This window comes from Aotus nancymaae, unplaced genomic scaffold, assembly GCF_030222135.1.
Source record: "Aotus nancymaae isolate 86718 unplaced genomic scaffold, 86718_ANA_hifiasm-v0.15.2.pri h1tg000040l, whole genome shotgun sequence".
Taxonomy (NCBI): domain Eukaryota; kingdom Metazoa; phylum Chordata; class Mammalia; order Primates; family Aotidae; genus Aotus; species Aotus nancymaae.
This window is the reverse complement of record NW_026988454.1, coordinates 79,028,968-79,043,852: the sequence shown is the minus strand read 5'-3', so window position 1 is coordinate 79,043,852 and position 14,885 is coordinate 79,028,968. Positions and strand designations below refer to the sequence as shown.

At 37.8% G+C, this 14,885-nt stretch overlaps 1 protein-coding gene and 1 pseudogene across 4 annotated transcripts in view; both read left to right on the top strand.

Annotated features, from left to right (window-relative positions):
* The window catches only part of SLC35A1 (solute carrier family 35 member A1), a 33,449-nt gene that overhangs the window by 7,192 nt on the left and 11,372 nt on the right, over positions 1 to 14,885 (top strand). For all 4 annotated transcript variants that reach the window (XM_012444221.3, XM_012444220.2, XM_064360859.1 and 1 more), the window contains one exon: positions 14,612 to 14,771. In XM_012444221.3, the coding sequence (XP_012299644.1) occupies positions 14,727 to 14,771 (45 nt within the window). In that variant the 5' untranslated portion in view covers positions 14,612 to 14,726. The remainder of the gene's footprint in view (positions 1 to 14,611; positions 14,772 to 14,885) is intronic.
* LOC135268550 (U6 spliceosomal RNA) lies at positions 3,004 to 3,117 on the top strand (annotated as a pseudogene).

Genomic DNA, 14,885 nt, shown 5'->3' with positions numbered 1-14,885 from the left:
ATGGAAAAAACCTTTCATTTAAATAGTAATTCATGGCCGGGTGTGGTGGCTCACACCTGTAATCTAAGCACTTTGGAGGCCAAGGTGGGCAGATCACTTGAGGTCAGGAGTTCAAGACCAGCCTGACCAACATGGTGAAACCCCATCTTTAAAAAAAATAAATAAATAGTAATTCATTTCATACATTTAAACTTCATTTAAAACTACGATTAAATGAAGTAAAACCTTCTTCCTTTTTGCCCATTCTTTATACTGTGATAATGTACAATAACTATAGGGTTGATACAAATATTATACTAGAACTTCAATTTTATCGGAACTGTGAAAAGCTTAATCTCATAGAGCAGTTCATTTGGTGGTTTGTTTAGTATGGTCTCTGATGCTCATTGTTCAATAATGTTCTCTGCTCAGTGAATAGTCTTGGTTAATTGTTAAAGTAAGTACATATATGGCAGTGAGAGGTGGGGGCAGAAACTTATCAAAGTAGTATCTGAAATTCTGTGTCTTGCTCATAATAAAGGTTCACTTATGTAATAACATATCACTGCCATATCCAAATCTATGTTTCATTCCTTCCAAACATTGGAAGCAAATAGTTATTCTAAGTTGTTTCAAGGTATTGTTAATAAGATATATGGGACAGTCAGGTTCATGCATTCATTTATTTATTTAGAAAATACCTATCTGCTGGGTGCAGTGGGTCATGCCTGTAATCCCAGCACTTTGGGAGGCTAAGGCGGGTGGATCACCTGAGGTTGGGAGTTTGAGACCAGCCTGACCAAAATGGAGAAACCCCATCTCTACTAAAAATACAAATTAGCTGGGTGTGGTGGCACATGTCTGTAATCCTAGCTACTCTGGAGGCTGAGGCAGGAGAATCACTTGAACCCAGGTGGTAGAGGTTGCGGTGAGCTGAGATCGCGCCATTGCACTCCAGCCTGGGCAACAAGAGCGAACTCTGTCTCAAAGAGAATACCTATCAAATCCCAATTATGTACTCAACACTGTTCTAGTGAAAACACTAGAACAGTGCAAATTAAAAAGGTGTAATTCTGCCCTCATGGACTTATCGTCGATCGGAGAACCAAATATTATAATAAATAGGCGATGTTATGAGGGAAAAGTAGAGGGTGCTACAAACACACATAGTAGAGGGTCTACATTTTGATTAGAGAGTTTCCTCTCTGAGGAAGTTATATTTAACCCTAGAACTGTCAGCTGAGTAGACTTCAGATAAGAAAAGAGCAGAGACAAGACAGAATTGTGTGTTTGAAATCCTTGAGGCAGAAAAGTCCTTGACTTTAGTGCTGAGATGAAGCAGGAGAGGTCATCAGGGTGTCAGAGTAGTATTATAGCCCTGTTAAGGATTTCAGATTTGATCTGAAGTGCATCAGAAAATCATTAAATGGAGCCAGGCGCAGTGGTTCACGCCTGTAATCCCAGCACTTCGGGGGGCTGAGGCAGGTGGATCACCTGATGTCAGGAGTTTGAGACCAGCCAGGTCAACATGGTGAAACCTCGTCTCTATTAAAAATACAAAAATTAGCTGGCCGTGGTGGCACATGCCTGCGATTCCAGCTACTTGAGAGGCTGAGGCAGGAGAATTGCTTGAACCTGGAGGCAGAGGTTGCAGTGAGCTGAGATCGCGCCACTGCACTCTAGCCTGGATGACAGAGCAAGACTTCATCTCAAAAAAAAAAAAAAAAGAAAGAAAAAAATCATTGAAGGATTTAAATTAGGGACTCACATAGAACCCATATTGAGGGTCACTTTAACCTCTTTGAGAATGAATTGAAAGTAGGGAAACTTAATAGAGGCAAGAGATAATCACCTAGGATGACAGCACAGGTCAGAAGTTAATGGATTTGAGTTATGCTCTGGCAGTAGAATCTGTAGGACTTAGTGATGGGTTTGGATGCATAGTAAGTTCTGGTCAATCACAGTAGTTACGTTCTATAAAGTCACCACCAACGTTAAACTAGTGAATACTGAACCCCTGGGGATATATAGGGTAGGTTCCTGTGAGCAACTGATCACATTTTTGTCAGTCAATACAATAACCTTGTTTTATGTGTGCTTCAGTCTAAAGACACTTTCTTTAATGTATATTATTGATTAATTAACATTGAACTCATGGCCAACAGCACTATAACATGCCTGAAGAAAGCTTATCTATCACATGTATTTTCTCCATAATATATATCATATCCTTCTTATGCTTAGGAACATCAGATGGTGCTTCAGTCCTATAGCACTTGGGAGCCATTTAAACAAAATCACCAACACAAAGCACAAAAATGCAAAAAATGTGGCACTGAATAGATTGTACTTGTTTACAGTGTGAAAGCTGAAACAAAGCATAATGTTAGCTTGTTCAGCCTCAGGAATGTGTGTGCTTGGTGAAGCAAATTTTTTTACTCTGAGCCTGTCTGCCAAAGACTAAAAGTGTTACAAGTATTGATTTGGGGGTTACAAATACATTTTAATGAGAGGCGAATTCACACATACAGTCCGTGAATAATAATGATCAACTATAGTAGGTGAAGGAAAGGGAGGTATCAGGAATCATATCTATGTTTCCTAGTACAAACAATTGGGTAGAGTTATTTTTTTTCTGAGACAGGAAAAACATTTGGGCGAAGAAGATGTCAACAGTTTGATTTTGAGCACGTATAATGTAAAGTTTTTAATATCTTGAGACATCCAGATGGGCAGTTGGATTAAATGGGTCTGGAACTCAGAAGAGAGGTCTGAGCTAGAGATGTAAATTTGGGAGTTCTTATCACATAAAAGTATTTAATCTCATGGAATTACAAGACATTGTTAAAAAACAATTGTAAAAATAATCTGATTTATAATGTCATTTGACTCCATATACCTTAAAGATTGCTGTTTTCTGAACAGGATAACTAGAAACCCCAGGTCTAATATAAAGCGGAACACATAATAGGTGTGCTCTGTTTAGAGAAATGGAAGGCAGCTTGTTTAAGAAACAACAAGGGAGTGCTCGCTTTGGCAGCACATAATACTAAAAATTTGGACAGTACAGGGAAGATTAGCATGGCCCCTGCTAATCTTGCAGGATGACATGCAAATTGTGAAGCATTCCATATTAAAACAACAAAAAACAAAGGAGTCAGTCTGGCACTGAGGCAGTGCCCTAGAACTTTGTAAGAGTTTGATTAAGTAGGCCAGGGTAAGCATAACTTCAATCAAGTGTGCAAATTAGAATCTTCAGGTCCCAAGAATTTAAGCTGAGGCAATTGTAGCTCCATGGATTGTTCTTGGTGAGCTTTTAGAGATTTGGTCTAGTCAAACTCATTTCATATGTAAGAACTTTGAGCTTGGAAACTAATTCATGTAATCTCTGACTAAAAATTTGGTGTGACCAAATGGATCAGCAAGGTTCCAGATCCATGTTTTGAATGAAATGCCAGTCTCTTTCAGAATTTGAGGTGGCAGAGAGTTTCTGTAACCAGGTAGTCCTATTTGGAAAGAACCCATGATGGCAGTCTAGGTCAAATGGCTGAGACATTGTCTTTGGTTCTTTCTCTTGTAGTCTCTTTCAGATTTTAAGGTAGTAGAGAGGTTCTATAACCTATTTGGACAGAACCCATGATGGGAATCTAGGTCAAATGGCTGAGATCCCTTTGTCTTTGGTTCTTCCTCTTGCCTTTAATGCCTTCTTTAGGGTAGCAGTAGGTGGGTTGTGTGCCATGAGGCATGGATATCCTAACATTCACATTAGTATGGTAAAACTTTTGTAGGCTGAAGGGTATAATTGGTTTGCTAAAACATTAGAAGACAATAGCTTAATTCTAATTCCAAATCTTTTCTTTGTCCTGGTTATATGCTGTGGTTTGGATGTGGTTTATCTCCACCAAAGCTTATACTGAAATTTGATCCCCAGTGTGGTGATGTTGGGAGGTGGGGTCTAGTGGGAGGTGTTTAGGTTGTGGGGGCCGATTCCTCATGAATGGTTTGGTGCTGTTTCCTGGTAGTGAGTGAGCTGTGGCTCTCAAGAGACTGGATTAGTTCTTGCAGGAATTGATTATTTCTGGAGAGAGTGGGTTATAAAGCCAGGATGCTCCTCACATTTTGCTCTCTCCATACATGTGTGCCTCCCCTTAGACCTTCTCTGCCATGTGATGCATGCAGCAGGAAAGCCCTCTAAGAACCCAGGGCTGTGCCCTTGAACTTCTCTGAACTGTGATCCAAAAAAACTTTTTTTTTTTTTTTTTAAATACCCAGTCTCAGGTATTCTTTTACAGCAACACAAAGCAGACAAAGACAGTATTTAAAATATTTAAAAGAAAACTCTATTAAACATTATAAATGCATGCAGGGTGTTGTGGCTCACGCCTGTAATCCCAACACTTTGGGAGACCAAGGCAGGTGGATAGCTTGAGGCCAGGGGTTCAAGACGAGCCTGGGCAACATGGCAAAACCTTGTCTCTACAGAAAATTACAAAATTAGCCAGGCGTGCTGGTGCGCACCTTTAGTCACAGCTACTTCGGGGGCTGAGGCGGGAGGATTGCTTGAACCTGGGAGGTGGAGGCTGCAGTGAGCTGAGATCGCGCCACTGTACTCGAGTTTGGGGGACAAAGTGAGACCCTGTCTTAAAAAAAATTATAAATGGAATTTACTTGAAAATTTTAGGATGTTTAACAACTTAGAAGACATATAGACTTGCTTCAGTGAAGAGTGCCTGATATATATTTTATTATTTTATTTTTTGAGATGAGTCTCGCTCTATCGCCCAGGCTGGAGTACAGTGGCATGATCTTGGCTCACTGCAACCTTTGCCTCCAGGGTTCAAGCGATTCTCCTGACTCAGCTTCCTGAGCAGCTGGGACTACAGGCATGTGCCACCACGCCCAGCTAATTTTTGTATTTTTAGTAGAGACGGGGTTTCACCATATTGGCCAGGCTGGTCTCGAACTCCTGACCTTGTGATCCACCCGCCTCAGCCTCCCAGTGTCATTTTTATTTGAAAAAAAAAAAAAAAAAAAAATGAAAAAGATCTTTCTTTCAGGTTGGGGTAAAAGAACGGAAGGCAGAGGTGCATGTGTTGCCGTGATCTCCAAGAAAACTAGGCAATAAATATGAGGAAACCACTTAACATGTACTATTGCTATAAATTTAAAATGTCCTAGAAAAGCTAAAGAATAGTGCCCCTTTTTGGGATTTGTGAAAAATGTATTTTTGAAAACCTCATGAGTAGATGTCTTCTTTAGAAAGCAAGTAACTATACTCTGTAGAATACCAACTAGTAATCATTGTCAAAATGTGTTATGTAAAATGTCACACATCCTCCTTTAAGATTATAACAACTAAATTTACTGCCTTAACGTTATTCAGAATCGTTGCTATTGAGCATGGCAGACTGCCAGAGAGTGAAAGTGTTAAGGAAACACTCTTTGATGTCCAGCCTTAGAAACAGGTGAGGGAAATAAGCTGAGTGAATATAGCTTATTTTTATTTCATTCTTGTATATGTTGACTAGCCCTTATCCAAAATGCTTGAGACCAGAAGTGTTTCAGATTTCAGAATTTTTAAGATTCTGGAATTTTGCATTAATATTAATTTGGTTTGAGTATCCTAAATCTGAAAACCTGAAATCCAAAATGCTCTAATGAGCATTTCGTTTGAGTATCATGTTGGCACTCAAAAAGTTTTAGGTTTTGGAACGTTTCAGATTTTGAATTTTCAGATTTGGGCTACTCAACCTTTATCTTCATTTTACCTGAAACTATCATTTCCTCTTCTATGAATAGAAATCTTAGGCTGAAGGAAATTTTAATTTGCCGAAGGAACCTAGAAAGTAATTGATGGTAATAGGATTAGAAGACAAGTTTCTTGAACTTCAATTTTCAAATTATAAGTCTTTCAGAACAATGAAGTAATTAAGTATTTTTGATTAAGACAAAGACAAGCACTTAATGGCATTGTTAGACGTTGCAGTAGTTTAGAATAATTTTATTTTTCTCTTTTTATTTCCAAATGTTAACACTTTGCCATGTGTCTTAATTCAGGCGGCTCTAGTAAAATAACATAGACTGGTTGGCTTAAGCAACATTTATTTCTTACAGTTCTGGAGGCTGGAAAGTCCAAGGTCAAGATGCTGGCAGATTAAGTGTCTGGTGAGCGCCTTCTTCCTAGTCCGATAGCTGCCTTTTTGCTGTATCTTCATGTGACGGAGAGAGGGATGGCTCTGGCCTCTTCCTCTGGGCACTAATTTCATCATGAGGACTCTACCCTCATCACTTCACTAAACCTAAGACCCTCCTCCAAATACTAATTACATTTGGGGATTGGAACTTCAACATACGAATTTTAGGGGTAACACATTTAACCCGTAGCACATTACACATACAATAAAACATGAATGTTGTGTGATATTCCTCTGTCATATCTATTTGTGTGTACATGTATATAATTTTTTTTCTGATGTGTTGAGTATGATTTAGACAAGATGCCTCTTTGTCTCTAATATTCTTCAGCATGTTTCCTAAAAGCAAGGACATTCTCTTATATACAATCAATAAAATTATCAAAATTGAGACATCAGTACTGATATAGTACTATTACCTAATTCCAGACCTTATATAAATTTTTCCAGTTGCCCCACTAGTGTCCTTTATAGCAAAATAATTATTTTTCTTGGACTTTAGTCCTTTCTAGGATTACAGTTTGCATTTAATTGCCATGTCTCTAGTTTTCTTTAATCTGGAAAGTTCCTCCATCTTTCTTTTTTTTCATGTCCTTGATATATTAAAGAACACAGGCCATTTAATTTATAGAATATCTCTCAAATTACATTTATTGATTTTTTATTATGAAATTTAGGGTTTTTTTTGGGTCAGGGATATCATGGACATTATGCATCCCTTTTCGTGCAGTATATAGAGATGTATGTGCTATCTATTTGTTCCACTACTGGTGATTTATCTTGATTTCTTTCTTTCTTTCTTTCTTTTTTTTGAGACAGAGTTTCACTCTTGTTGCCCAGGAGTACAATGGCATGATCTCAGCTCACTGCAACCTCTACCTCCTGGGTTCAAGCAATTCTCCTGCCTCAGCCTCCCAAGTAGCTGAGATTATCGGCATGTCCCACCACGCCTGGCTGATTTTTGTATTTTTAGTAGAGATGGGGTTTCACTATGCTGGCCAGGCTGGTCTCAAACTCCTGACCTCAGGTGATCTGCCCGCCTCGGCCTCCCAAAGTGCTGGAATTACAGGCGTGACCCACCTTGTCTGGCCTAATCTTGGTTTCTTGATTAAGGTAATGCCTGCTAGGTTTCTCCACAAAAGTTACCAGTTTCTTTTTATTAATAAGTGTCTTGTAGAGAGATACTTTGAGACTATATAAATATCCTCTTTCTCATCACATTTCACCCCCTGGTTTTGTTGTCCATTAATGTTGTCAGATGATAACTTCCTAGTATTTCATCATTACCTATACATTTATTGGCATTCTACTCTAGAAATTTCCCTTCTTCCCCTCTTTCTCTGCCTCTCTCTTTGTATTTATATGAACATGGTCTCAAGGATTATTTTGTTCTGCAGGTTAGAATCCATTATGATCATTATTTTGATGCTCAAAATGTCCCAGATTTGCACAGTTGTATTAAACTGTTTCTTTTTAGCATATCAAGATGTTTTAGGCTTTTCTTGTACTTTCCCTGCCCCAACCCTGAAATCATACATTTCTACAAGGATCCCTTATTCCTTTTCTTCCAGAATGGTATTTAGAAACAAGAATCTAGGCATTAGGTATACACATTGATACTGGAGTATCATTACTTTAGACCCTTTCAGCAGGCAGAGCTAGGAAATATATATGCCTGTGTATGCATACACGCCTATCTATATCTAGTTCTGTGTGTGTGTATAACAAAGAGTTATATATTGATTGATATCTATAATTTTGACCCAACATCTCTGTGTTCATTCTGACCTTCCCCTTACCCATATTTGTTCCTTTCTCTAATGGTGAGGATTCTAGCTCTCATTATGCTCAAGATATTTACTTATTTGCTCAATCCTAGAATACATAATAAGTAGTATCAGAATTTCTAGTATTTATCTGAGAAAAAAACAGACCTACTAACTGAAGTATGTATTTATATGTAGTTCCCTTTGCTTTTAGTTTTACCACATACAGTAAAATACTGTTTTAGAATATTTGAGTTCTCTTTTTCTTCAAGTGTAATCTTGTTGACACTCTTTTTTGATTTCTGTTTGTAGTTAACTTGAGATTCCCCCCATCCTTGTTGATTATAACACCCTGGAAGTTTTAGAGTGTGAAATTATACTTATTTCAATAAGAAGTTAGAACTGAAAGAAAAAAAAGGGAGTGTGGGAAGGAATTAATGGATGGCTACTTTAATAAATAAGGTTGATGTGGTCAGAGTGGTAAATTTTACATGCAAGAGATTGCTGGTCACTGTGTGTGATGTACACTGTACCACACTTTCCTTTTTTTTTTTTCTTACACTTAAATATTTTACCTTAGAGGTGGTTTCATGTCAGTTCGTAGAAATCTATCTCATTCTTTTTAAAAGCTGCATGGTATTCCATTATATATATGTATCACATATACCAGTCTGTATTGATGGACATTTGGGTGTTTCCCATCTTCTACTCCAACACAAAGATGTAATAATATCTTTGTACATATACTGTTATGCATTTGAATGATTATATCAGATAACTTTTAAATTAAAAGGGAAATTAGTAAATTCTGTTTTGGGGAGGGGCAGATTAGCAATTGGATACTGTGAAAGCTGTATATGTAAATAAGGTGATTTATTTAATATTTGAATTTTATCAATTTCTAAGCTATAATTTGGTTGAAATATAAAAAAATACAACATTTAAAAATACTTTTTTAAGCTGGACACAGTGGCTCATGCCTGTAATCCCAGCACTTTGGGAGGCTGAGGCAGGTGGATCACCTGAGGTCAGGAGTTCGACACCAGCCTGACTAACATGGTGAAACTCCATCTCTACTAAAAATAAAAAAATTAGCTGGGTGTAGTGGCAGGTGCCTGTAATCCCAGCTGCTCGGGAGGCTGAGGCAGGAGAGTTGCTTGAACCCAGGAGGTGGAGGTTGCAGTGAGCCGAGATTGCGCCACTGCATTCCAGCCTGGGCCACAGAGCTAGACTCCATCTCAAAAAAAAAAAAAAATTTTTTTTTCATAAAATTAATTACCGCTGCAATTCACAGGAAAATTGTTTGTTAGCTGTAATGCTTTACTAAACCCTATCATAGCTGTTAGTTAACACAGTTTAGGTTTAAATCTGTCATTGTTGGTATAAAGAAAAGGAAGTGAAAACACTTTCACATTGCCTTAGAACAAAGGAACAAAGTCAACTTTTTTTATTTTTATTTTTTTAAGACAGGATATCACTCTATCACTCAGGCTGGAATGCAATAGTGTGATCTTGGCTCACTGCAACTATTGCTTCTTGGGCTCAAGTGATCCTTCTGCCTCAGCCTCCTTAGTAGCTGGGAGTATAGGTGAACACCACCATGCCCAGCTAATTTTGTATTTTTTGTAGAGATGGGGTTTTGCCATGTTGTCCAGGCTGGTCTCAAATTCCTGAACACAAGCAACTGCCTGCCATGGCCTCCCAAAGTGCTGGGATTACAGGTGTGAGCCACTGTGCCAGCTCAAACAACTTTTTGTTTGCTGTTCACCATAGTTTAAAAAGACTATCTCTAGCAGGAAGTGTAAATGTTAATGTACATATACTTTGGGTGTGTTTAGTAACAAACCACATGTATCTTAACTTTGAACTGCATATCCATATTAAGACCAGAGAAAGTCCTTTCACTGTTTAGTATTATCTAGAGAAATTAATGTAGCTGTCAAATATTTATGTTATAGATTATCCAGCTCTGTTTCTTTCTCTCGGGTTTACATTTTCACTCCCCTGTTGTACCCATGCTATGGGTTCAGGGTGCTGGGGAGGAAGTAAAAATCACATCCCTCATATGAAGAGTATTTTTGTCCTCAAATTGACCTCATTATTGTTTTTTTAACCGAGCCCCTCAAAGTCTTTTAAATGAGTTAATTAACTTTGTAGATGATAAAAAATTTATAAACAAAATTTAAGTGTCTTAAGCTCATGAGTAACTTCTGCTGTGTTCCATTTTGCACAGTGCCTTGGTAACTTAGCCAGGGATTTTATGCCTCCTAGTATTTCTCTTCAGATCAGGAGCTGGAAGAATGAGGCCTACTTTTGACCAATCGTAGGTCAGAAAGAACTGGTTTCAGCCGGTTGATAGGAAATTTAGGGAGGGAGGCAGCAGCGGAATATCTCTGCAATCAGCATGGAGCTTCAGAATTTCTTCAGGTAACCAAAGGTTGCACAGAGTTTATTCCAATGACAAAAATCAAAAGAATTGTTCAAATAGAAAATTTAACAAGACTATGTCTAAAAAGAAATTTAGTATATGCTTTTGGTTATATGTGTTCTTTCTGCTAGCTAGCAATGTCATTTATATAATTAAATTTAATAAATTTGTTTTTAACAGAGGTGCTCACTAAGGTGCTTACCATTTGATTTCTAAGAAAATAAGTTCACGGCCAGGCATGGTGGCTCACACCTGTAATCTCAACATTTTGGGAGACCAAGGTGTGTGGATCACTTGGTCAGGAGTTCAAGACCAGCCTGGATAACATGATGAAACCCTGTCTCTACTAAAAATACAAAAAATTGGCCAGGTGTGGTGGTGTGCACCTCCCATTTACTCAGGAGGCCGAGGCAGGAAAATTGCTGGAACTCAGGAGGTGGAGGTTGCAGTGAGCCGAGATCACACCACTGCACTCTAGCCTGGGCAACAGAGAAAGACTCCATCAAAAAAAAAATATATATATACACACACACACACACACACACACACACACACACACACACACGTTCAGGAAAATAGAAGAAAAAGTAACCTTTGGTTTTAATGTCCCTTTTTACAGTATATTTAGGACTGATCATTTGTTTCTGTCTCTTAGTAAAACAAAAAGATGATTACTAGTGTTTTCTAGTAGATATATTGCTCTTATTGAGTGAATGAAACTAAATATAAGATTAAGAGCTGTATTCTTAATAAATACATTAGTTTAAGCAAGATTTAACCTGATTAATACTGAAATAATTTATCCTCTTCTTTAAAACTTTCTGTGTGGTAAGATTCCCACATTTCTTTCCGATACCTCCTAAATCTCCGCTGTCTACTTTCTGATACTTTTCTGTTATTCTCTTGTACTAGTTCTTTTAGCATCCTCTGCTATTTTTTTGTAACTTATTTCAAAGTATCTTATGTAACACTGCGATAATTCTTTGGTACTACAGTGATATTTGCACTTTCTAGCAATTAACACTCTGGTATACCTTGGTTTCTCTAATGTCTGCATTAGAGAAGGAACCAGAAAAAGATACCATGGCCATCCTGGCAGTGAAAAAATAGCTCCTAAGCATCCAACAAAAAGGATATGATCAAAAGAGACAGATCTGAAGGTTAATCCTGACACACTGGACTTCACTTTTTGCTACAGTGAAGGAAAGAAGTACTTAGATTGGCTGCTAATTTGTTTCATAAGCCCTTCTTTTTATGTGAAAGCCAAAAAGTGAGGGAGAAGAGATAAGAAAGAAAAGTGAAGGGGAGAAAAGGGACCACAGTTGCCTTGATTATTGGTGCAGGTTTGGTAGTTGTTTGGAGTAGCGGTTGGATCCTTAAGTAGCCCATATTGTGACAAGACAAAGAGATCACCCCTGTTCTTTGGAGAGCCAAAACGTCATTTGTTACTAATGAAGGCTTCTAATATCTTACTTTTTTTTTTTTTTTTTTTTTAAAGAGATGGTATCTTACTCTTTCACCCAGGTTGGAATTCAATGGTGCCATCATAGCTCATTGTAGCTTCAAACTTCTGGGCTCAAGCGATGCTCCTGCCTCAACCTCCTGAGTAGCTGGGACAACAGGCACATGCCACCACTCCTCGCAATTTTTTTTTTTTTTAACAGAGTAGGGGTTTTGCTCTGTTACTAAGGCTGGTCTCCACCTCTTGGCCTCAAGTGATCCTCTTGCTTCTCAGCCTCCTGAGTAGCTGGGATTACAGGTGTGAACCACCACGCCACTGAGGCTGTAATATCTTCAACAGGTGGAGGTAAAGTGGCATTGCCCACAGGTAGGGATTAGGGGAAGAATAAATAGCTATTTACTGTTGGCTTTGAGGGTTCAGCTTGAATAATCTTACAATAGGAGATAAATGAATATAGGAGGAGGTAGAGTGAGTGTGAAGCATGGGTACAAACAGGTGCCTCTCAGCAGTTCCTTTTGGGTACCACCTTAAAGACACATAAGTGTATGTCAGCATTTTAGAAGGGCACTAAAACTTGCACTTCACACAATCTGTAAAATTTATGCTATCATGATACTGACTAGTGATAATTGTTCAGTTATTTTCTCTGATACGTCACCTTATTAAGGTGATTCTTTTACATTTTAATATTTTTCTCTAATTTTTCATCAATTTTATAATTGAAAACATTCTTGAAAATTATTCATTATACTCTGTTTAAGATGTTGGCCGAGTGTGGTGGCTCATGCCTGTAATTCCAGCACTTTGGGAGGTTGAGGCGGGTGGATCACTTAAGGTCAGGAGTTTGAGACCAGCCTGGCCGACATGGTGAAACCCCATCTCTACCAAAAATACAAAAATTAGCTGGGTCTGGTGGCCTGTGCATGTAATCCCAGCTACTTGGTAGGCTGAGGCAGGAGAATCCATGAACCCTGGAGGTGGAGGTTGCAGTGAGCCAAGATCACGCCATTGCATTCCAGCCTGGGTGGCAGAGAAAGACTTCATCTCAAACAAAACAACAAGAACAACAACAAAGATGCAGGAAAGAATATGGGGCATCTTAGATTTGCATTAATCAGTTAGAAACAAAGCCAAACATTAGTTTAAAGAACCTGTCTTCAGATGCCTGGAAAACTCTCCTACGTAGATTTTTCGGTGGAAAATCTGTGGTATTTTTGGTATTCTTTTGCTTTTCGGATAGAGTTTGTAGTCCACTACCAGGATGTATGCATCGCTTTTCAGCATATAGACTTAACACTGGTGTAGGTGTTGGATTTGGTAACACAAAAAGATCTGTAACTAAGAAGGATGTCTTGTTTCTGCAGCTTAGGCCAAAGTTCCTGTCTTATTAATTAAGCATTTTCTTGAAGGTAGAATGGTCTATAGCAAATAAATAGGCACAGGTTAGTTTATTTGATATAATGGTCTTTTGCTTCCTCTCAGAACTTAGGTAATTATATTTGTAGCATTTAAAAAGAAAAACTTCAACTCGCAACTGTTGATTTTAATATATTAACCAAAAATACAGAATCTCACTGTGAGTATCAAACTTTGAGTTGGAATAGAGCTATCTCACTAACAAAGTATTATGGTTTTCTTAAGGATATCGTGAGTTGCAGTTAGGACCATTAATATTAAGCACTTTTTTGGGGGTATTGGTTATTATATTGCTTATTATAAAACATTGTTTTATTTTTCTTTTCAGGAAATAAATGAGCTGATTTATGATACAGGAAATAAAAGCCAGATTGGCCAGGTCCTCCTGAAATAATAGCAAAAATAATAGTTAAGAGCATGAATAATCAATATGTAGTCAATAGTAAACTTTGTATGCATATAGTTTACTTTTGTTGGAGTTATTCAGATCTGCTACAGAATTATACAGATATTAAATATGAGAATATCCTTACATAAGGAGTCCATACTATGTTTCATAAGTACTAAATTCATTTACAAATAATACTGACCTAACTCACTCTATTCCTAACCCATGTAACTTCCATAACTACTGAAGCCTTTTTATTTGCAATTAAATCTACTGTAAAAAAAAAAAAAAAAAAAAAAAAACCTTTAAAAATAGGCCAGGCACAGTGCCTCACGTCTGTTAATCCCAGCACTTTGGGAGGCTGAGGCAGGCAGATCACTTGAGGTCAGGAGTTCAAAACCAGCCTGGCCAAAGTGGTGAACTCCCATCCCTACTAAAAAAAATTTAGCTGGGCATGGTGATGGGTGCCTGTAATCCCAGGTACTTGAGAGGCTGAGGCAGGAGAATCACTTGAATCCAAGAGGTGGAGGTTGCAGCCTGGGCGACAGAGTGAGACTTCGTCTCAAAAATAAACAAAAATAAAAATGGATATGCAAACTGATCAATTAAAAAGTAATTGGGGTGAACTTGATAAAATACAGTTAAAGTAGCAGGAGATGAATTTTATATAGGTAATGTGAGCAATTTTGTTTTCCTAATCTCCTTATTTAATATACTCAAAACCTCTTAGAACTTTGACCAGAGATTGATAGTGGTAAATCTAGTTGTTGTCATATTTTCCCAAACAGAACTATAATTTTTTAAAGAGGATACATTATTGGTTTGTTTCTTTTAATCTAAAACTAGTTAGAAATTATTAGTTTGCTAAACTGCAGCATACACAGTATGCCTGTCCTATGTTTGAAGAAATCTTATTAAAAGAATGATCTTTAATTTTCTTCCTCACCACCCTCTCATCTCCCCCTTTTGTTTTCAAAGAGAAACTGGTAGTCTGGGTAGATTCAAAGCATCTTTAAGAGAAAATGTCTTGGGGAGCCCCAAGGAACTGTTGAAGTTAAGTGTGCCATCGTTAGTGTATGCTGTTCAGAACAACATGGCTTTCCTAGCTCTTAGCAATCTGGATGCAGCAGTGTACCAGGTAAGTGGAGTTAATGACAATGAAAAGCACAGAATCTTTTATGGTAAAAAGTTTTTTATTAACTCTTTACCATATTATCCAATTTTTAAAAATTGATAATTGCATCAATGATAT